Genomic DNA, 22,947 nt, shown 5'->3' with positions numbered 1-22,947 from the left:
ATCATACACTAGCAGTGTATTGCATATCTTGAGTGACTTTGTTTCAAGTACATTGGTCAATGAAATCAAAAGGATGAGTGTCATTGTACTCTCCTCGGAATCATCAACAACAAGCATTGAGATCATAGACCAACCTTGTCCAACACAAGCTTCATCTACTAAGCCATACTACAAGGAGGAGCCTGAAGTCCAATCTAGGTTTACTTCATTAAAACCTAAAAAGACTATTAAACCTCGGAAGAAGATTGTACATAAGAAATGACCACCACAATCATACCTTGAAATATTACTTCTGTATGATTTTCAGCCTTTCTCTTCATTGCAACTTTGATTTCAATTTTTTGATTTGCTTCCGCATTCAGTGGAAAATTTGTAAGGCACTAGACACTACCCTCGTCCTAACAAGTGGTAAGACCTTCTCAATGGCCACAACATATGCTAATGTCCGTCCTCAAATTTGAAAGTTTGATGGCAAAGATTTCCACCCATGGCAGGTACTTATAAAGTACAAAATGATGAAGAGAGAGTATTGGCCTCTCATTCGAGACACTAGAGTTGTAAACTCTGTAAATCTGGTTGATATAGAGGATGACCGATGTGCCCAAGCAATCATAATGTTACACTTAGATGAGTCCCTGATTCATCATGTTGATCAACTAAACAATGCTAAAGAAAAATGGGATGAGCTTAAAAAGCTCTATGGAGCCACTGGTAAAAATACTAAAATCTTCCTTAAAATTGATCCTAAAAATACTAAAAGCTGTAAAACAGATGTTCCCTACTCTTGTAACCACTCTCACCAACATTCGAGATCCTACATTAGCAAGTACCATTCAATCCTATTTGGATGAAGAAAAGAGGAACCACAAAGAAAACAGGAATAATCAAGCATCTTCAACTTCCCGTGATCAAGTATTGGTGCAGACATCTCTCACTAGATGTTCTTTCTGTAAGAAAAAATGGCATCTTCAACTTCCCGTGATCAAGTATTGGTACAGACAGCTCTCACTAGATGTTCTTTCTGTAAGAAAAAAGGACATCTTGTAAATAACTGTTGAAAGAAATATCCCGAGAAAATGAAATGTAACAAATACAAGAACACAGGGCATATCACTAGTAAATGCCCCAACACTCCTGATGTACCCAAAGAATTGGTAGCCAACTATGCCTCCAATCCATCTGAAGATCGATTGTTTTGACTCTTTAAATCATCTACCTAAAACACTCTTGTAAGCCTGATTTATAAAGGCATCCCAAGGAGAGGGGGGGGGGAGGGGGGGGGGGGGGGGAGGATATCCTATATGCCTTATAATCTAATGATACCCTGACATTGAGGGGGTGGTATTAGAAGATAGGCATAGGAACCCACTATAAGCAAGGGAGTATGAGGGCAGACGGATGTGAATAGCCCTAGGGACAGGGGAAACCCTAACCCTAGCTTGGCAAAGGCTATATAAACAACCTATGGGTCACTATCAAGTGTGAGATAGAGTATACCCAAGTTGTACCTTGAGCTACTTATTAAACAAGAATTTATTCTTGTACTTTGAACCTCTTTCTCCCTCTTGTGCACACATTCAAATGCTACAACTCTGCTTTCTAACAATTTGGATGACTCCAACATGGCACAGTGGGGCGATAAGATTTTGCGGGTTCTCCCAAGTTACCTGAATGAACCCTAACATGGCAGAGTGGGGTGATCAGCTTCTGTGTATAGTTTTCAAGTTCTCCCACCCGATTATCATCTACCGTACATGAACTTCAACTAGTAGCACCTCAATGTATGACATCCTCCAACGAGTAACTCACGCACTTAAGGAGCTCCTCTGTCCTCCAATGATGCTTTCAGATTCAAAATATAGTAGCCCTGACAAGGTTAGCACCCTCATTGTAAAAGCACCCCCCCCCCCCCCCCCGGCTTCCCAGACACACAAGGGGCTCTCCGCTCCCTCCTCGCCCAAACACACAGCCTCTTAGATCTCACATCACCCCAATGTGGCTGAGAAGCGATCCTCCAGATCTTTCACAACCTCTTACTTCTCTCACATTATACACCAGGTTGTTCACAAGTATTAGATGTTGGCTGCATGTGCTCTTAAAATGGGAGAAACACTCAAACATTGCTGCTGCTCATGAGCAATAGACTTCCTAAATCATCTAAATCTTATCTTTGGGCAGCTGCTGTCAATATTTGCTCTCTCAGTTAAGGAGTCATCCAGTCTCTTCTAAGTCAATGTTGCACACTTGCAAATATCAAGATTCCAGGTGGATAGATGTATGCAACACTAATTATTCTCTCAATCTTCTCATTGCCAAGGGAAAGAAGCAGCCGGACAGAATACAGATGCACAATTAGATTGATCTCCTTGTAGGACTTAACATTGTGTCATATAACTACAGTTCTTAAAATTGATCTTGTGCCACAAATGTCATCCTTACCATGTTTGATATCAATACCCTGTAAATACCCTAAGTTCCTCACCGAGACCTATCCTTCTTACGATAGATACTTTTGTGTAGTTGGTTGAAGGTACACATGCATGTAGAATCTTCTCTAAGCAGTTTCACAATTCATCATACATAAATACATGATCCAGCAAATAGAAGCCGGAAGCACTTGACTTCACATAGGGGATGTATTTCTTGCAGCACAATGCTGCTCAAGGAAAACACGCAAAGGAGAATCTCTACAAAACAAAGATAGTGCACATGCTGGCATTACATGCATGGAAAACATTCAAGCGTTTGAATCGACAATCTTTCACAACTGCCTAATAAATCTCAAACATCATCTCAAAGTTGACACAACCATCTCTACTTGGCATTTACTATAAAAAAGATGCAACTTCTCTTACTCTTCAGCAGATTATAAGTAGTTATGACTTAAATCATGTGTGCTCATCTCTTAGTGCTGCACACAGATCAATGTAACTCAACTTCAAAGCGACGAAACTGGCTTTTTGAATGAATGCAGCAATAAGACAATCGAATCCAAAGTTGGCTTTAAATGTTACACTGAGCTTCATACACTTTGTTCAAACATGGATTGTAATTCAACAAATCCAACACAGCAAGTTTGCGCATTGCAGTTGAAGAGAAGTAGCATCATTCAGGGGAGCTGGCCCTGGATAACTGCTGATACTCTTGTAGATGTTGATATCAGAAGGGGAAATTTTGCCAAAGGCCTGGCATGGAGGACTTTGTACCTCACAACTATTTAAATGGACTGTAGGCTTGTCAATCTAATTATGTTTTCATCTCTTGATCTGATTTCACAATCAGTCCTTCTCTCTCTCCAGCCTCAACATCAACTTTGGCAGTGATTTGTGCTGCTGGAGGGGCACGCTTTGTGGTCGATTGTTGGTAGAGAATACCGCCAATGAGGGTGACAATGAGATAGAATAGCCCCAAAGGGCTTGCATGCTTGTCCCAAATCAGGACATTGATGATTACGGTCAAGAATTTATTAACCACCCCCGTTACAGTAAACGCTGTTGCTGAAATTGCCCTGCGAGCTGCGAACCCAAAGAAACTGATAGCAAGGCCAAACAAACAGGAGAGGCCCACTGACGTGAGGGTTTCAATGTTCAACCAATTCTCAGGCGAACTGAGGGCATCAAACACCTGTCGGATCTCCCCTGTAAAGATGCAAAACAGGGGGGAGATCAACAAAGAGATGAGATTGTTGTAGAAGACAAACCCCCAGGTGTTCAAGCCAAGGTTTGTGACAATATGCTTGATGTACACCATCTCTGTGGTGATAGTGATGAGATAGGCCATGGCCCATGAGTAGGCAGTGATGTTGAACCCTGAATCTGATGCGACATACCCTATGGCACCAGCAAGGATGAGCAACAGCGCAAGAAAGGTGTACCGGGATGGCCATGGCTGTTTTCGGAAGGCCGTGTCTGCAATTGCAACGAGGAGAGGGGTCGATGACCGGAAGACAATGAAGGTGTCAACATTGGCATGCTTGAGCAGGTTCGTGTTGGTGAAGATGGCGAGGTAGAAGACGACGGCAGCTGGCAGAAACTTCTTTGCGATGTCGAGGGTGAATGGGTCATGCTGCAGAAACCCTAGGAGGCCAAGGGCCCAGACGCCTGCACAGCTGGTGGCATACTGAAGGGTTGTGAGGAGGGCAGGGTACCTGAACACAGTAATGGCGTACTTGTTGATGACGGCCAGCAGGCTTGAGCACAAGGCATATCCTAAAACGAGGGGTGCAACCGCAGCCGCGGCTTTGGAGTCTGATTTGGCCGCCATTGCGCTGTGATGCAGATAAAAATGGAGGCCCTGTTCCGAAGACTACAGATTCGGATCGGAATGCAGGCCCCCGTTTCAAAAGGCACAGACTCGATTTGCAGGACCGGCTTGAGATCGGTGTAGACAATGGGGCCGAGAGGCTCAACAAAGATGGCACATACAGTGAGCCCTTGGTTCTCCCGCCCTCCCCCTCTCTTCTGTTCGATCGAAATTGAGGCGATCGAATGAAGCAATTCTGTTGTTTATGTGCCTTTTTCTTGGGTCTGTAGATGCAGAGTCCTGCGCGCACGAGCGCGAGAGAGAGAGAGAAAGAGAGAGAGAGAGAGAGAGAGAGAGAGAGAGAGGCTTTACGAAAAAAAAAAAAAGAGAGAGAGAGGCTGCCTTTCAGGTGCTCCTTCAACAGATCTTGAACAACAGCAGAGTCAAGACTAATGTGAAAAAGACTACGCAACGAAGGCCCCAATCCAAATATTTGATAATTTACCCTTTGATTTGATGAAACAGCTGAACTTCGCTCCACACAAACAATCCATAATCGAAACATCTTCCAAACTATAGATTGAAACACCTTCCAAACCTACATTGGCAAAAAACCGCGCGCACTCCAAAAGCACATATCCATATTATATTAGAATTATAATGACTATGAACTATGAAACCTCACTCTGAATTTACATGGCAAGAAACTGTGTACTCCAGAACCAAAAATAAAGAAAATAGTAGCTATAAAAACTACAGAGGCCAATATATTTTCTTTTCCCAACTAAACATGGAGAAAAACATCTTTTACCCAAAAAACACCAGCAGAAAGTGAACATGGAATGAATTTTACACCTTTTTCACAAAAAAACATTTCCCCAACCAGACATAGAAGTAATTTAACACCTTTTGCAACATAAATAGCCCGAGAGGATGAAGAAGATGCCAATAATTTTTTCTTCTACACTTAAAAATTTACATGTTCAAGTCCTATCGAATGAGAGTACACAAACGTTATGGGTGAAAATTTAGTAGACACCTCCCATTTGGAGAAATTTTCTACAATGGCTAGGATACTACACTCGTGGGTTTCGCTGACTTCGACTATGCAACACATGGAGATAAGTAGGAAGTCCATCTCTAGGTATTGGAGTTCCCACATATGGTGTCTCTCTCTTTTGCTCTCTTACTCCATTCGTCTTAACTCTTGCTTTGCTTTTGCTTCCACTTGTGTGCTTTCACTCGAACTTTACATTTCAACTAGTATCAAAGTAGGCATTCGAGGAGCTTCTTCATATTTTGCTTCAGCTTGGATTCAGAGCTTCAGCTCAAGGTTTCATGGTAGCCATTGTTTCTTCATCCTAAGGTATACATTGAGTCTTCCCTTCTCTCGACTTATTCTAGCTATTGAGAAGCTTCCTAGGGCTTAGCGAAGCCTTGTTGAGTACTTGCCAAGCTGAAAAGCAGCCATTCTATCCTTTTTAAGTAGACATAGAGCATGCTGCAGAAATCATGAGCAATTTTGACAGTTTGACATCACTTTCATATTTTGGCCATAACTTTTGTATACGATATCGGATTAGTTAGAAATGAAGAGAACATTGAGAGATGTAGATTTGAGCACTCATAGACTTGATTTTGTATAATTTTCAGTTCACTCTTTTACATAGAACCAATGGCAAGTTCATACCTATGGATCTTTTTAAGGAAAGAAAAGAAAAGGGTCTAGTTCAAAATGTGGTGAAGGATGATCACACATACAAGTGCACTTTCAAGAATGCCAAGGCTAAGAATTACAATATGATAGTACTTGAGGATGTGGATGATGAGGTTATTGATGAACCAATAGTGAGTGCATAAGCTGAATTTGAAGAGCATGATGAGGATCTTGATCCCAATTAGTCTTACGAGGTTGCGGATGGATTCCATTTGACCTTAGTGAGCATTCTTTTTTTAATCTTGGTGGGACAGATTTACTTCTTGCTGTTGCCACTACCCTTTGTTCTATTTCCATGGGTACTTGGACAAGTTCAAAGAGCCTTAATACAATTCATATAAATGGTACATGTTAGGGCTTGGATTTTCTCATCTATTTAGTACTATTTTTTACCTTAGTACTTGTATGCATTTAGGTTTATGGTATTAGCATGTGTAAAGTGACTTTAGCTTTCATATGACACTTGAAAGGCAGGTGTAGGTCAAAAAATGTGAGGAAGTTGTATTCATTGAGATCTTGTATATTAGGAATGAGAGATTCTTCTGGCAGATCGTGTAGATGATTGTCTGATTCTATCTATCTGTGTTTGTAGCCTAAATATTAAATGTTGTCTACTTCAAGTTATTTCATCAAGAATGGTCGTGATGACAATAAACTGTGTGATATCTTTCTGGACAGCAATTTTGCATTCATGAATATGATATGTGTTTCATGTCTAAGTATCTTTCCTGAATATTATGTGCATATAATGGCTGTAAATTCATTCAATAAGTTTCCTACAGTATTAGGGTTATTTTAGGCAAACCGGTGTGTCCTATGTTTCTGTTGTGGACTTGAGAGGCCAAAACACTTTGGTGATCCTGCCAGTTTAATGGGAAAAGTTCTCATGATTTAGGCTTCAAGCCTGGGAAGAAAGAAAGGGATATGGTTTGCCAATGAAGCAAGAAATTGTCAAGGTCAGCCTGTGAATGAGGACAACATTGGCAGTTATGTAATTGCTAATCAGAGAAAGCCAATCTTTTCCAAGAAGATGTAGGAGATATGGTTTCTTTTTTTAATAGAAAATGTAGCAAGATTTTTCAAAAATTCAAGGCATTATTGCATCTTCAGGCATTTTTTCGCACTTCTACAAATTTCTGGCATCACGTCATCTCTACATAAGACACATCCTACTGCAGTCAAGTTGTTTGAAGGAGGACATTTTGAAGTTCTTATTCTTGAAGAATTCGATCTCTTCAAAAGTTTTCAATGTGGTGGATTCAAGGCAGATCATTCAGGTTTCATCTTCCAATTTGAAGTTATTACTTCTAATTCAAGTTGAAATTTTGAGATCTCTAATCATTTTGAGAGTTTCAAGAGCATCATATCAGGATTTTAGGATGGCATATTCATATAGAAAGGTGGTCATGAGGTTCAAAGATAAGAAATATCTTATTTGCAATTTTTAGGACACAACAAGTCTATATGGTATTCCTAAAAATTATACGCAATCTATGGTTGTTCTTTAATTCTGGACGTAGTATGTTGTATTATGGGTGTTTTAAGAGCTCCTTGACTCAAACTTGCTAGTTCAAGAATGGAGAAATCTCTAACTTGAGTGGGCAAGGCAAATGTCATGCAAAAGACCTGGCAATCATCTCTCTATCCTCATTATCTTCATGAATTACCATCCTTTGAAGAAGATGATAAAGAAGGATAAGATCAGTGTTCACTTGGACAAGGAAAGAAATACAAGATGAAAAAAGAAATGGTAACCTAAATTGCATGAAATTTGAGGAATAGCTTGAATTGCATGAATTTCAAGCCGTTACCTGAATTGTAAGAATTTCAGGCAATTACCTGAATTGCAAGAATTTCACGCTCATTACTTAAATTGCAAGATGGAAATGATAGGCATAACCTGAATTGCAGGAAAGATGGGAGGAAGCTTGATAAAACTGAGAGGTCTAGCCAAAAAAGGATTTTTCAGGCATAACTTGAATATCATAGGCTGAAGATCTACTACTCCATCATTGCAGAAGCTAGAGGGTTGAAAAGCACATTCTTTTCAAACTTTAGATATGCTTTATTATGGGTAAATCCAAGAAGAAGGAAAACAGATGCAAAGTATGCTTTGAGCATGGACATACTTCAAAGTGTTGTCCATATGTTCATGAGTCTTGTGAAAGAGGAAAGTCTTGTAAGTATTTCTACATGGTTGATCTATGTAAGCAGTTTAATGGTATCCACAAGAAGTTCTCTTCAGCAAACAAAGAAAGGTTCAAGTTCAAGAGTGGATAGAGCACGGGAAAAGTTGACTTCTTTTGAGACTGTACTTGATAATGCTTATGAATGGCATTATGATCATGAAGGCCAAAAGGTTAAGCCTTGCTCAAGTTTGAAGCAAGTTCAGAGATTTCTTAGAGCAGCTGAGAAGCTCAAGGAGAAGTATTATGATGTTTTGGATTTGGATCAAGATTCAAGTTCAAGTGATGATGATGATTGCAACCCTTTACCTATGGTTTTGCCAATGATTGAGGCTGAACGAGTGAGAGAGGACAAGAGCCAAAGCAACCAATAATCCTCGAGTACCCCAAACCCAACATAAGAGCTTACAAATGGGAGAATGGAGCATCACACACTTTACATCGACAATTTGAAATATTTTTCATACTTTGGAGTCTTGCCAACTGTTATAATCAATCTCAAATCTGTTTTACTGAAGAAGAAAGAAGTGATGAAGTTATCATCAAGGAAGTTGATCAATTTGGTGATCAGTTTAATGATCAAGAAGATCATTTGCATATTCAATAAGATGATCTTGTCATGGATGACAAGCATGGATTATGGTTTTCTTGATGAAGATGCTATTATGGATGATTTTCTTGGTTCTCTTGCTGGTTTTGAGGAAGATTATGCAGCAAGGGAGTCAGATTTCACTGAAGAGGATTTACAAGCACTTGAAATACCACTACTACTACTTGTAGTGCAAAATCCATCATTTTTATATGTATTTTTTCACCATACCTATATTTCTAGAATGTTGAATACTATTCTAGGTCATTTCATTGTTCAACCTGAAGAATTTTAGCTAGTTTTCACCACTATAAATTTTCAAGCTTATTGCCTATATGAGCAGTTTTTAGGATAGCAACAGATCAGTTTTCGACCAGTTTTAGGACAATAAATGAGCAATTTTTAGCAAGGTACAGATTTACAACAATAGGTTGAAAGACATTAATTGCAAAAATCAGTCCATTCTTCATGTGGTTTTCATGAAGATTTGCATGAGTTATGTCCTATGACTTAATCTTCAACTGAGATGATTCAATGTCTTTCTTATGATGAAGTAGACAGTGATGTGGAAGAATTATTTCTTCAAGAAAATGCTTCAATGGTATCTGTGTTCGAAATAGATGTGGAGAGCATCATTCAAGGGTATCATGAATAGTCTATCAATTCTAGAAATGCAGTTTTGGAACAGCAAACTGCTCAATCTGTAGGCGGAAATTTGTTAGGATAGCATTCAAGTAGTTTTCCTAAATATCAGGAGTAGCTTGAATTTCAAGAGAGGTTAAGGAATGAGGAGAATAAATTAAATTAGGACTCAAGAAGATGTTATCCTAAAAATAAATTCAAAGGCATACTCGAAAATTAGCAAATCGGTAATATTGCAGTTTTATGACTATTCAAGACATCATCCTAAAGACTTTTTGGCAAGGAAGGAGCAGTCTAAACTTCTTGAAAGTGCAAGGATTGAATTGGATAAATTATTTCAAAATTCTAGAGCTATGTATCCTAATCTTGAGTAGTAGGAAAATTCTCGAAATCAGGATATTGAAGAATTTGAGCCTGTAGTGGACAATGAAGATGTGGATGATCAAGATGTTAACGTTTTAGTTCAGCCTGATATTTCCAAAGTTTTTAAGTATTCTAATCAATTTGGAAATGAAGTTGAAGCCAATAGAATTATGCAAGTACCTGCAATAGTGGATATCCACGCAGTTGATGTTTTGGCAGGAATGGTTGATATTGTTCAGGATAATCAATTTTCTTAAGTCTGAGTGAGTTCCTTATTAGTTGTAGACAATCCTCAATTTTCCATCACTGTGTGTGTGTGTGTGTGTGTGTGTGTGTGTGTGCTCTTTTATGTGTACTATGTGAAATCAGGCTTTCAACTTTTCTTCAAGTGCACTTCAATTGTTGAAAAACAATGTGGGGTACAATGCAAAATGGTGAATGCAGCTCAATCTAGTACGGGTTTAAGCTTGGTCACTGGCTGCTCCCATCTACGTTCTCAACCTAGTACAGGTTTAAGATTGGTCATTGGCCACTCTCCCTGGTCTCTAGGGTCTACGATGCATCCTTCCGCTCTCAATCAAGGTATAATTGAGGGTCTATGGCTCAGTTTGGCGCTCTTAGCGAGATGGAAAGCCAGCAAGTTAGCTAGCATCGTTACTAGATCTGCAATTGACTCATTCTCTTTTTTCTTGTGCCACAATGATGTTCTATTCATCTGTATTGCTTCGGGGGTTTGTCCTTGGCTATGGTCCAAGTTAGTCAAGGTCTACATATGTGAAATTTGACAGATTATAGATTTGGCACAACTGGTACGAATTGCAGGGTCCAAGTGTTAGATTCGACCCATCCAAGGGGCCTAGGGACGAATAATATCAAGACTGAGTGTTTGAGGGCCGACCATAGGGTCTTCCAAATGCCACACGGCAAGGTGGGACGAATGGCTGATCGTTTAAATTGATTGGGCAGAATCTAGTGGTTTGAGTGGTAGTTAGTCCAAATTAGTCGAGCGACTGAATGGCCAAGGGCCAAGTGAGACGGGGCTGAATCGAGTGGGCCGAATTTTAGGTGGCCGAGTCTAGTTGGGTTGAGTAGGTTGAATGTGAGCACCAAGGGACAATTATGGGGTTTGGCTTGAAGTGGGTGTCCGAGTCTGAGACTCAGACAAGGCCCAGTGCGATAGCATGTGGCAACAATGAAGTGATTTTTGCTTCATTTGCACGATCTATAACATACTAGGTGGCAAGCACTTCCATAGATCAATGGACAAAGGTTTAGGTTGGTATTTACCTGATATGCTCAAAAAACTCCAGAGCAAATTAATTGATCCGTTGTAAGGGTTTGGTCTCTCCAAGCTCTCTCTCTCTCTCTCTCTCTCTCTCTCTCTCTCTCTCTCTCTCTCTCTCTCTCTCTCTCTCTCTCTCTCTCTCAATGATACTATTGCAAATGAGCTTTTCCTTGTCCTCTTGGGTTTTAAACCCTTGCCCAACTAAGGCTTAACCTTCCTAATCACTCCCCTTGTGACATTAACACATCTAAGCACTCTTTTCCCCCATTTCTTCCTTGTTTGTGCCCTGTTTGGGCCTGTTTTATAGCAGAACCTTTTTTTCCTTTGATTTTTTACTCCTATTCTACTCTAAATGCAACAAAAATCAAAACCCAAATACTGAAATGATTCCTCCTACTTGCCAAATCATCAAAAAACTGAAATACTTACTTGTTGCAAAGATTAAAACCCCAAAATCTCCTACCTATCTCAAGCTCCGGTTCACGGATGAAACCCTTACTTCGTCACTCGATTTGAGGCACGCAAGTGCTCAAGCTTGAATCCGTTGGTCCCACCAACAAAACCAAAATGTAGTGGGAGCTCACGCTCAACTGCCAAGACCTACGGACCACTTATTCTTTCAAGCATTTCAAGCGAGGAAAAATGGCTATCTCTCACCTAGCCGATGCGCCTTCGATCCTATGGGGGTTTAGTGAGCTTATCTTGATGCCCGGACTAGTAGCCTCCTCCCTCAAGCAACCTAGTAGCTCCATGATTTGTGATGAAATCTCTCAAGCATCCTCAAGCCTCCCTGTCAAGCTCCATCCTCCATAGACATGCACAAGAGAAGAGAAGAGAAGAGAAGAGAAGAGAAGAGAAGAGAAGAGAAGAGAAGAAAAGAAGAGAGGAGGTGATGGAGAGCTTCTTCCCCTACAAGTAAGCAAGAAGGAGAGGAGAAGAAGAGATTACTTTTTGTCACACACCAAAGAATGAGCTTCTCGTTCACTTTTTGAGTTTATATACAAAACCCTAATCACTTTTGGATGGTCATCCCCTTTTTTACATGGACGGCTGTGGCCTAGGCCCTCTTTCTTATTGTCCTTCTATCTTTCTAGCTTCCTTTCTATCGCCCATCTATCCTTACAATCTACACAACAGGAGGGAGTCTAGCACTCTTTTATAAAAGTTTTAGGGACACCTTACATTTAAAAATGTGCTTTTGCCTTTGACTTAGCTTTTGAGGCCACCCTTGTGCTTTTGGTAGTTTCCCTTCTTCCATGCAATGCACAAAGAGCTCCACACCTAATCTCTAAAATTCCATGACTGTGGAAAGGCTATTTGTTAAGATTATTTACAAAAGTATGTAATAAATCATATATACTTATAATCTACAACAGTCAACATACATTTATGTACATGCGATAATTTGTTCATTTGTGAGATATTGATTGTGTGAACTCTCTCTCTCTCTCTCTCTCTCTCTCTCTCTCTCTCTCTCTCTCTTCGTGCATGCGCTTTATTGTAGTATTATTACACCTCCATCTATCTTTTTTAATACATCTAGTTGTGGTATGTCACATAATTACCATTAGTTCATAGTAGCAAAGCAAGAAATTCATGTGAGGAGCACCATCATATATCTTTGCATTGTATTTCAAAGAAAGACTTACAAACAATGTATAAAGCATTGTTGTAGGAAGGGACTCTTGATGTCAATTGAATAATAAAAAACATGAAAAGGCTTATATCAATCAATGTAAAGGCTCATTAAACCTCATTTGATAGTCAAATGGTACAAAAGACCACAAAAAGCACTTCAAGATTCATAATGTAGATGTATATGAGTCAAGGGAACAAAATGGAATCATCAAAAGTTGAAGGATAGCACAAAAGCACTAAAGTGCCAAGAAAATCAGGTAGAAAAGTAGAGAAAAAAGAATATTAGATGTTTGCATTAGACCTATGATCTTTCAAAAAAGCTCCATAGGTTGGGGTGGGTGTCTGATTCAACATGATAGGTACCTAAAACATGATACACAACAAAGTCTCAGAATATGTCAAAATCATCAAAGAGGAAACATTGTTAGGCTTCAAAATCTAAAGTGAATGTGTTCTATTTCCATTAAGGATTTATTTAGTGCATTGGCAAGGAAACAAAAAGACAAAAGTTTAGTGAAGTAGTAAAAATGAGGCTCTTGTAGCCACACACGTGCAATGTCTTCAATGAGAGGACAATAGAGTGCAAGTAAAATTTGTCGCAAACAAACTCAAGATTATGCACTTTAGAGAAAAAAAAATTGAACCACAAATTGTGGAAATAATGAGCACTTAGTCAAATTTCTTAATGGAAGTCTCCTAGACCCATAAGTACATCAAATAACAAGTTTTATATAGAATTAAAAATAAAAAATTAATGCATATTACATCCATTAAAATTTCATTAACTCCATTGGCTAGGGAACAAAAAATACCAAGCCTAGTGTAGAAAATCATGCATGTTATAGTCACACATGTGCAATGCTTTTAATAGGAGCACAAATGTATGCAGATAATATCAAAGCAACCAAACTTATAATTATGTAATTTTTCCAAAAAAATGTCACACCACAAATTGTGGAAACAATGAGGAACCCATCTAAATTTCATGATGGAAGAATCTCAAATATTCAAGTTGCATGGAAAAACTTTACAAACTCTGACGCAAATATTTTATTTTGCAAAAGCAAAAGTAGAAAGGAGATGCCAACTCAAATGTGTCAATAGTCCTTTGAAGCTAGCCATAGATATTTTCAAAGTTGAAACTTCCTTTTGCATGACAAACACTTGCTCTCAAAAACAAAGAAATGACACATGACGATCATTCCCTAAGTCCACTTTGTTTGTCTCCTTTTCAAGAATGTCATCCTCACGGAACACTCCCTTGACCATGGCATCCACATATGCTCTTGTCTCAAATGCAACATTGGTTGCACCTTTCAATTCTAGCCACAACTCGTTAATGATACTATGAACGTTAACCCATTACAATATGCACCCGTTACACAATGCCATGAAGGGATGGTGTCTGATATTGCATTTCCTTAATCAAACATTTCTTGGTGGCATAAACATGATCATTAATTTGTTTGAATTTCTCATTCAATTTAAGAGGTTACTAAAACATGGAAGAAGCCATTGCTTGCTCCAAAGATCTTGGATCCTCAAGGGTGGCAACATGTATTTGCTTATCTCACACTTTCTTTTGAACCTCATGCAATACATCCTCCCCTTTTGTAGCAATAGACTTATCACTTAAAAAGAAATAATAAAGAATTTGTACTATTTTCATAGACTATCTACGATATCATCATATTGAATCTTGATGCAAATTACATTCTTGAATGAATGCAAGTCACAAGGAGATATCAACTTACACCAAAACCAAAGCACGAATGAAATGCAGAATTCATTTGAAATGACCAATTACAATGCCATTCATATGCATACATTGATGAGTTTGTGAAGCTATGGCTATTCAAAATATTTTGAAATAGGACCATTAAGAAGGTCAATTTCTCCATAACGCATTGAACAACATCAACCATGCAAGATTTGGCCACATTTCATTTGCATCCTTCCTCAAGGTGTAAGTACCTATATTACTAGGAGAGGTAGCAAGCACCAAATTCAAAATGGTTTTTACAATGCCAAGGATAGAGGATTGTCTATTGGCTAGATCCATGCAAAACTCTATTAGAACCACAAAATCAAGTCCATTTATTGAAGATATAGAAGAATAAGAAATTATGACTAATTCCCATTCAATTATTTTAAAAAAGCATACATTGGGGAGAAATGTGTAGCAACATGCAACAACCATATGGAAGACTCAAACCCAAAAGTACAAAAACATTCTTTAAATCATGAGAAAAAGCAAAGTTATCAAATAAGAAAGAAAAATATTACATAAAACAATTGATCTTGGTATTTGCAAAACATCATAGTATACAATATTTGTCACGAATCGCGTGGTGGGGGACTTGCTCAAGATGCTGTGCCGAACACACACAGAATGCACAAGGAGAAGCTCACTCAAGAGACAAGAAGAGAGATGGGGGCCAAAACGTTTTCTTGCTGGTTTCTTCTTCTTCTTCCACACACTTTTCAATGTACACAAAGTATAGATAAGATACAACATAAAGGAAAGTGGCCTACTAAGTTAAACAATGCATAACCAACTACACTAGTCGACTGGTGCTATAACTATGCCAGCTACAAATAGCTGTAACAACATGAATATAATAATTAATGAGTCAGTGGCCATGTGAGAGTCATAATGACCACCGATGTGCTAAGTATAGACGTGTGGACCCATCTAACCAGGCGGTCCATCATTAATGTCTGCACGTGTTGAGCTTGTCATCTCAACACTCCCCCTCAAGCTCAACTGCATCTCTACAACTCCAAGTAAGCTTTGAAACTTTTGAAGTTTCTCTGTACCCAATGCCTTCATGAAGATGTCAACTATCTGATCCTGTGTGCTGACATACACCAAATCAATCTCACCTGCTAGTACCTTCTCTCTCACAAAGTGGTAGTGTACCTCAATATGTTTTGCCCTGGCATGGAACACAGGGTTCCTTGCCAACTGTATACTGCTCATGTTGTCACAATAAATGACAATTGGACCTTCCATTTGCACATCTAAATCAGTCAATAACTTTTGCAGCCATACTACCTCACATGCTGCAACAGTAGCACCTCTATACTCAGCCTCTGTACTCGACAAATCAACTATAGATTGCTTTTTGCTGCTCCAAGTAATTGCTGCACTACCGAGAGAGAACATGTATCCGCTGGTAGATCTTCTATCAGACATACGACCAGGCCAATCTGCATTTGTGTATCCAAACACCTGTACATCTGTACCTGCCTCATAGAAAAGTCAATAATGTAATGTGGACTTCACATATCTCAATATGCGTCTGACTACATCCAAATGTGGCTTTCTAGGTACTTACATAAACTGACTCACAAGACCAACAATGTAGCTCAAGTCTGGCCTTGTAATAGTCATGTAGATCAAACTCCCCACTATCCTCCTGAACATAGTAGGGTCTTCTATCTCATCCCCAACATCAGCACTCAACTTTACATTCTGCTCCAATGGGACTGAAAGTGGTTTACATGCTGTCATACCATACTTGGACAACATATCCAAGCCATACTGTCTTTGGGACAACTATATACCATCATCACATTTGATCACCTCAATGCCAAGGAAGTACCTTAGCTCACCTAAATCCTTCATCTCAAACTTCTTCTTCAAAAAGTCCTTGACTTCAGCAATCCCACTATCACTATCACCTGTAATAATCAAGTCATCCACATAGATGGCTATGATGACCAAACCTGCATCTCCCTTTCTCACATAAAGTGAGTGATCAGCATCAGAAACATAAAAGCCAATATTGACAAGATACTCTCTGATCTTGTCAGACCATGCTCTAGGTGCTTGCTTGAGATAGAGTGCCTTCTTCAACCTGCACACATACATGGGATGCTCTAAATCTTCATAACCTGCTGGCTGATCCATATACACTTCTTCCTGCAAATCACCATGCAAGAAGGCATTCTTCACATCCATTTGCTGCAATCTCCAACCTTTGGCTATTGCCAAAGCAATCACACATCTGACAGTTGCCATCCTAGCAACTGGACTGAAGGTTTCTTCATAATCTATGCCATATGTCTAGGCATAGCCTTTTGCAACGAGCCTAGCTTTGTACCTACTAATAGAACCATCTGCATTGTGCTTAATCTTATCAACCCACTTACATCCAATGGATTTCTTGCCCTTCGGCAATGATACTAGATCACAAGTCTTATTGGCCTCTAATGCAGCCATCTCCTCATCCATTGATGCATCCCAATGAGCATGACCAATAGCCTCCTCAAAACATGTGGGCTCAACATCCTCAATCACTTTCACCATATAAGCATAATGGTGAGCTGCATAACCTTCAAAACCAAATCTGTTAACAGGGTATCTCACCCTGCTAGACCTGCGTACCACTGGATCACTCAATGGAGTCTTTGCATTGATGCGTGCTCTCTGCACACCTGGAGTCCTCACTGAAGGAATGCCAAGCTCATCATCCAAGCTCTCTGAGCCACTGGAGTCTCCATCAAGAACTGCATCAATGCCATCTGACACTTTATTCTTTCCTTTGTCTTTACCTGTAGTGCTACTAGATGCACCTGAAGATGTAGAGCTACTCCTTAGTCTCCCAGACCAAGGACTACCCGATGATGTCTCTGGTCAACTAAGAGTCTATGATTCTTGCTTTTTAGCCTGCAACAGTGTCATGATCATCATCATCATCCAATGCATCACCACTAGATGCATACCAACTACTCATTTCATCAAAGATGACATCCCTGCTCACTCTGAACTTACATGTGGCAGGGTTATAACAACGATACACTTTTTGCTCTAAAGAGTATCCAACAAAGATACACTTTTCAGCCTTTGGATCCAGTTTCTTCTGCAGCTCATCTGGCACATGAACATATGCAATACAGCCAAACACTTTCAAGTGGGAGACATCAGGCTTCTTACCTGTAAAACATTCTTCGGGGGTCATACCATGAACTGCAGCTGTGGGAGTTCTATTCATAATATAAACAATAGTATGAACAGCCTCAAACAAAAAATGCTTAGGCATATTCTTTTCAGCCATCAAGGCGCATGCAACTTCTGCAATATGCATGTTTTTCCTTTCTGCAACCCCATTTTGCTGTGGGGTATACCTACATGTGAACTGTCTTTTTATCCCATGAGACCTCAGAAAATCACTGAACTCATTCGAGAGGTACTCTCCCCCTCCATCTAACCTCAAGCACTTTACTTTCAAGCATGTTTCTCTTTCAGCTTGCAGCCTCGAAAGTTCTAAAGTGCTCAAATGCTTCACTCTTTTCCTTCATAAAATATACCCATAGCTTTCTAGAACAACCATTAATGAATGTGACAAAGTATGAACTGCCTCCAAGAGAGACATTTTGTGTAGGCCCCCAAATATCTGTATGCACAACATCAAGGATATTTATGCTTATATCTATGTCATGTGAAAAGGGTTGTCTTGCTTGCTTACCAAACTGACATGCTTCGCATACCTTATGAAATTCTGCAATTCTAAATGTAGGCAAACCTGTAACCAACCCTTTGGACTGCATTAATTTTAGCCTTTGTACATTTGCATGTCCAATGCATTTGTGCCAAATTTCAATATCTGCAACAACACCTTTTCCTTTAGCATACATAGCAGCATTCATAGTAGGAATTCCAGCATCTAGAGTAAACATATGTCCAACCCTACTTCCCTTTGCAACCAACCTTCACTTGTCATTGAAGTCTTCTACAAAGCAGCCATTTGCATTAAATCTGACTTGCAGCCCTTGCTCTACCATCTGATTGACTAACACTAAGTTCTTTGTAATAGATGGCACATGTAATACATCTGAAAAACTCTTTGTCTCACCATCATGCAAGGACAAGGAAACTTTTCCAATGTGTGAAATTGGGTGGCATGAATCATCACCCGTTTGCACATAACTTGTATTTTGCAAATCTTGCATCTCTTCAAACCATTCTGCATGGCTGGTCATATGATTGGATGCACTTGAATCAACATACTAAACATCATCATGTGTTCCCTTTCCTGTAACAGCATTCAGCATATGCTGCATAACAAACAGACGTTCATTTTTGTCTTCATTCTGTCGTGAAGATGATGCATAGTTTCCTTGTTGCAACTTACCACTGTGAATATCATCTTTCTTAGCATAACATTGGGTTGCAATATGACCTCTTTCTCTAAAGCTCCCCTTGCCTCTAAAGTTACCACAACCTCCTGAAACATGCATATCGCCAAATTGCTGATTCAATCTGTTTTGCTGGTTGTCACTACCACGTCCTGTACCATAGCCTCTTGTGAAGAGGACCTACCACGTCCCCTTCCTGGACTAGAGTAGAAATCTTGGATCTGTTCACCACTTTTTTCGGATGTCTCACTCTGCATATTGATCTCTTCAGTGATCATAAGGGAGACCAACTCATCGAAATCTGGAAATGGCTTTCTGACATATATGGAAGTTACAAAAGACTTCCAAGCCTTTTCATTGTTAAGTCCACCCAAGGTAGACGACACCAAATCATCATCATCGGGCATTGCATCAATTGTTGCCAAGGCATCTACAATGCTCCTTACCTTCAGTGCATACTCATTGATAGACATATTCCCTTTCTTCAATGTATTCAACTCTTGCTTGAGTTGAATCTTTTGTGCCTTTGTATTTACGAAAAACATACTTTCAAGTATGGTCCAAGTTGCATATGAATTCTCTGCATTTCTAATATGTCCCAGTATATTATTGTCAATTACTGCAGACAGCCAATACATGACCTTTTTGTCTTTTGCATTCCATTCCTTCCGTGCCTTTGTCTCTTCTTAGTTGGAGGATCACTCATCTCTGTCTCCTTTTCTTCACCTGAAACAAACTTGTAGAGGCCTTTTCCAATAAGGAAGTTCGTGACACGGAACTTCCATGAAGGGTAGTTGTTCTTGTCGAGCTTCTCAATGATGGGGTTTCCACTGTTCTCTGCCATTATCACAAAACTAATACCAAACAACAAGCAAATCTTCTACAACCCTCGACCTGTAGTGCACAACGATACACCAAACAACCTTTTTCACTATTTGCTCAATAATACATGCAATTTGCAACCAGTTTACAGATAAATCTTGTGTTTATTCGCTGGTAAACACCTTTGAACTTACAGATCTAAAATCTGTAACCTGTGCACCTGTATACGGCAGACACAATTGAAATTGCAGGATACCTCAAACTGCTGTTCGCAACCTTGTGAGTCTAAAACGGGGCCTGAAATGACCTCGGATGGGCAAAATAGCAGCGAGAAAGCCCTAAAGGCCTATCTGCATAATAGACAATGCTCTTTGTGCACACAAATCTCACTGCAATTTGAGATTTTTGCTCTGCCCTGCTTCCGGTGCCTCCACAAGTACTATCCAAGAGAAGAAGCAGAGAATGGAAGAGCTTCTTACCCGTTGCTTGCTTGCTCGAATGCTTGGCTCCTCTCCTTCGCTTTAGCCTTCAAAACCAGCCTCAATCAATGGTACAGCTCTGATATCATGTCACGAATCGCGTGGTGGGGGGACTTGCTCAAGATGCTGTGCCAAACACACATAGAATGCACAAGGAGAAGCTCACTCAAGAGACAAGAAGAGAGATGGAGGCCAAAACGTTTTCTTGCTGGTTTCTTCTTCTTCTTCCACACACTTTTCAATGTACACAAAGTATAGATAAGATACAACATAAAGGAAAGTGGCCTACTAAGTCAAACAATGCATAACCGACTACATTAGTAGACTGGCGCTATAACTATGCCAGCTATAAATAGGTGTAACAACCTGAATATAATAAGTAATGAGTCAATAGCCATGTGAGAGTCATAATGACCACCGACGTGCTAAGTGTAGACATGTGGACCCATCTAACCAGGCAGTCCATCATTAATGTCCGCATGTGTTGATCTTGTCATCTCAACAATATTTACGGTGGATTGTGAGTCAATACTTTTATCGAGCAGTAAAACTTTGATTGAATCAACGAACCTCACATGAGAGAATGCAACATATAGTTGTCCATGTGAGAAGAATAGAGTCTTTACATACAATCCCATGTAGCTTAGAGTTTTTCCTTGGGACTTATTGGTTGCCATTGCAAATCTAATGGAATGGAAATTTGTCTCCTTCTCATCATTGAATGGAAGTCCTACTGAAATGGGAATAAATGTTATTCTAGGAATTAAAACTGCATCACCAATATATATCCCATTAATGATTCCCACTTCCAACACCTTATTATGAAACTCTCTACACAACAACCTAGTCCCATTGCACAAACTCATTGCAAGATTAAGATTCTCCAAGAGTATAGTAGAGGCGTACTTTTTAAGCACTAGTAGACAATGGGGAGAAAACTACCATCAAGATCAATACATTTAAGATACTCACATTAGAGAATTTTAGTGGTCAAAAGGAGGGCAAATAAGAGGAAAGAGAAGGAGTAGCGCGTCCAATAGGATGGAGGCCAACATTACATTGGATTTTCTCAAAAATTACTCACAAAATAGCAAAAAAAACCCAAAAACCTTTTTTTTAAAGGAGAATACCCTCTAAATGTCACTATCTATGGACAAGAAGAAGTTTTGGAAAGATTTTGGAGGGAGGTTTGGGGAGGTTTTGGCAGGGAGGTTTTTCAAAATCTCCCCGCCTTCTCCTAGCTACCGAGACCTTCTCCTCCTTCTAGAGCTCTCTGCACTCTTTCTTTGTTATCAATCTCTAATGGCTTCCCACCCTCATCAACTAAGTTCTCAATGTTCTACATTGGTTGTAAACAATGCTACTCCCTTGCCTTGCAGACCTTCATCTTCTGTCTTCTCTATCTTGGTTCCCATTACCCTTGATGGGAATACATGGACAGAAGTTCTCATCTCTAAGGGATCTTGGGTGCTCATCCAGCCATGACGAGGAAATTGCAAGCATGAGGGAAGTGTCTATAAATGGACATGGAAGGGACATGTGGTGGACTTTAAAATTCCACAGTACAAAACAATTGTGAAGGAGGTGCTCGTACAACACGTCTACATGTACCATCGTATTGTAATGGCACCTAGATATGAGATAAGGCTTCCACCTCACAAGCCAAACTGTAGGTTTGGCTTACCCTCTTGGTTTTTATGTATTGTTTTTGTCATTGTTTCAAATATTTATTATATTCTGTGTGAGAATATCGTATGTCACTACTTCAGACATTTATCCTGCATCCTATGAGGTGTGGTAGCCCATTGAGTGCATTGTAGGAGTCATCCATATGCTTCATGGACATGTTGGACAGCTACAGTATGAGGGAAGGACTGGGGGGAGCCTTGCAGATGAAGGCCTCTTCTTTTATGATCATTTTTACCAACTTCAAGACTGGTTTCACACGAAAGGTTACCTCTAAGCACTCCCTTTAGATGCAGACAAGAACAGATTGGCATGGCTAGTGCCTGATTGCTTTGGAGTAGTGTCCACACAAAGAAAGATATACAAAGATGTGTAATGATCATTACGGGCTACCATTTCAATGAAATTAGTGAAGATCATGCTATCCATGCATGTCAACGTTTTTGTGGAACTGTTCCGAGAGTTTGATGTTAATGTTACCAAGACAATGCTAGTTTGCATGCGAATGGACAATGAATTACTAGCAAAGATACTGCAGAGCCAATGGTTCATGAAATAGGTGGGACATGTACATTGTCGCATTGTCCTTAATACAGATGTGGCAAAGTACATGATCACAACCCAGACTTTTATACTATCATTCTAGTATTGTCAGGAGCACTATATCAATGGAGTGCTTGTGCCAATGGACTAGGAGGCTGCAAGCTTGCAAGCCAACCAGGTTATAGACATTGAGATGGTAGATGAGCCCTTGTCTCTATTGACCATTATAAGCATAAGAGAGGAATATGCTTTGGTTGAGCTTCGCAAAGACATCAACAATGAGGCACCCGATATGCTGCCAGATGATTTCTACTTTGTACACAATAGAAAGTGTGTATTGAAAAGAAGGGAATCACGGATTATGTGCAAGGACCTTCAAGGCAGAGTTCAAGCCAAAGATTAGTACTACCAACCTATGCTGCTTTTGTAACATGCAACCTTGTAACTTGACCTTCTCTTGCACGATGTAATGGACCATAGGACCGGCCTTCGACTCTAGGCACCACCTTGGTTACCACCGTGTTGCTGAATGGCATTGGGCTACGTTCACAACCACCCTTCCCCTGATCACTATTTGTGGGGCCCGTGTGAAGGAGTAAGAAGAAGGGAGG

At 39.7% G+C, this 22,947-nt stretch overlaps 1 protein-coding gene across 1 annotated transcript; it reads right to left on the bottom strand.

The window, feature by feature from the left end:
- Nucleotides 1-2,934: 2,934 nt before the first annotated feature.
- LOC148028592 (GDP-fucose transporter 1-like) lies at nt 2,935-4,613 on the bottom strand. The gene has a single exon (XM_087688853.1). The coding sequence runs from the start codon at nt 4,261-4,263 to the stop codon at nt 3,247-3,249; it is 1,017 nt and encodes a 338-aa protein (XP_087544979.1). The 5' UTR covers nt 4,264-4,613; the 3' UTR covers nt 2,935-3,246.
- Nucleotides 4,614-22,947: the final 18,334 nt, after the last annotated feature.

This window comes from Lygodium microphyllum, chromosome 11, assembly GCF_053477565.2.
Source record: "Lygodium microphyllum isolate KBCC chromosome 11, Lygodium_microphyllum_v1.1.10, whole genome shotgun sequence".
In the NCBI taxonomy this organism is placed as follows: domain Eukaryota; kingdom Viridiplantae; phylum Streptophyta; class Polypodiopsida; order Schizaeales; family Lygodiaceae; genus Lygodium; species Lygodium microphyllum.
This window is presented reverse-complemented; position numbering and strand designations above follow the sequence as displayed.

Bases quoted from the DNA above. Each gene is read 5' to 3' on its own strand.
- LOC148028592 (XM_087688853.1), bottom strand. From the start codon at position 4,263: ATGGCGGCCAAATCAGACTCCAAAGCCGCGGCTGCGGTTGCACCCCTC.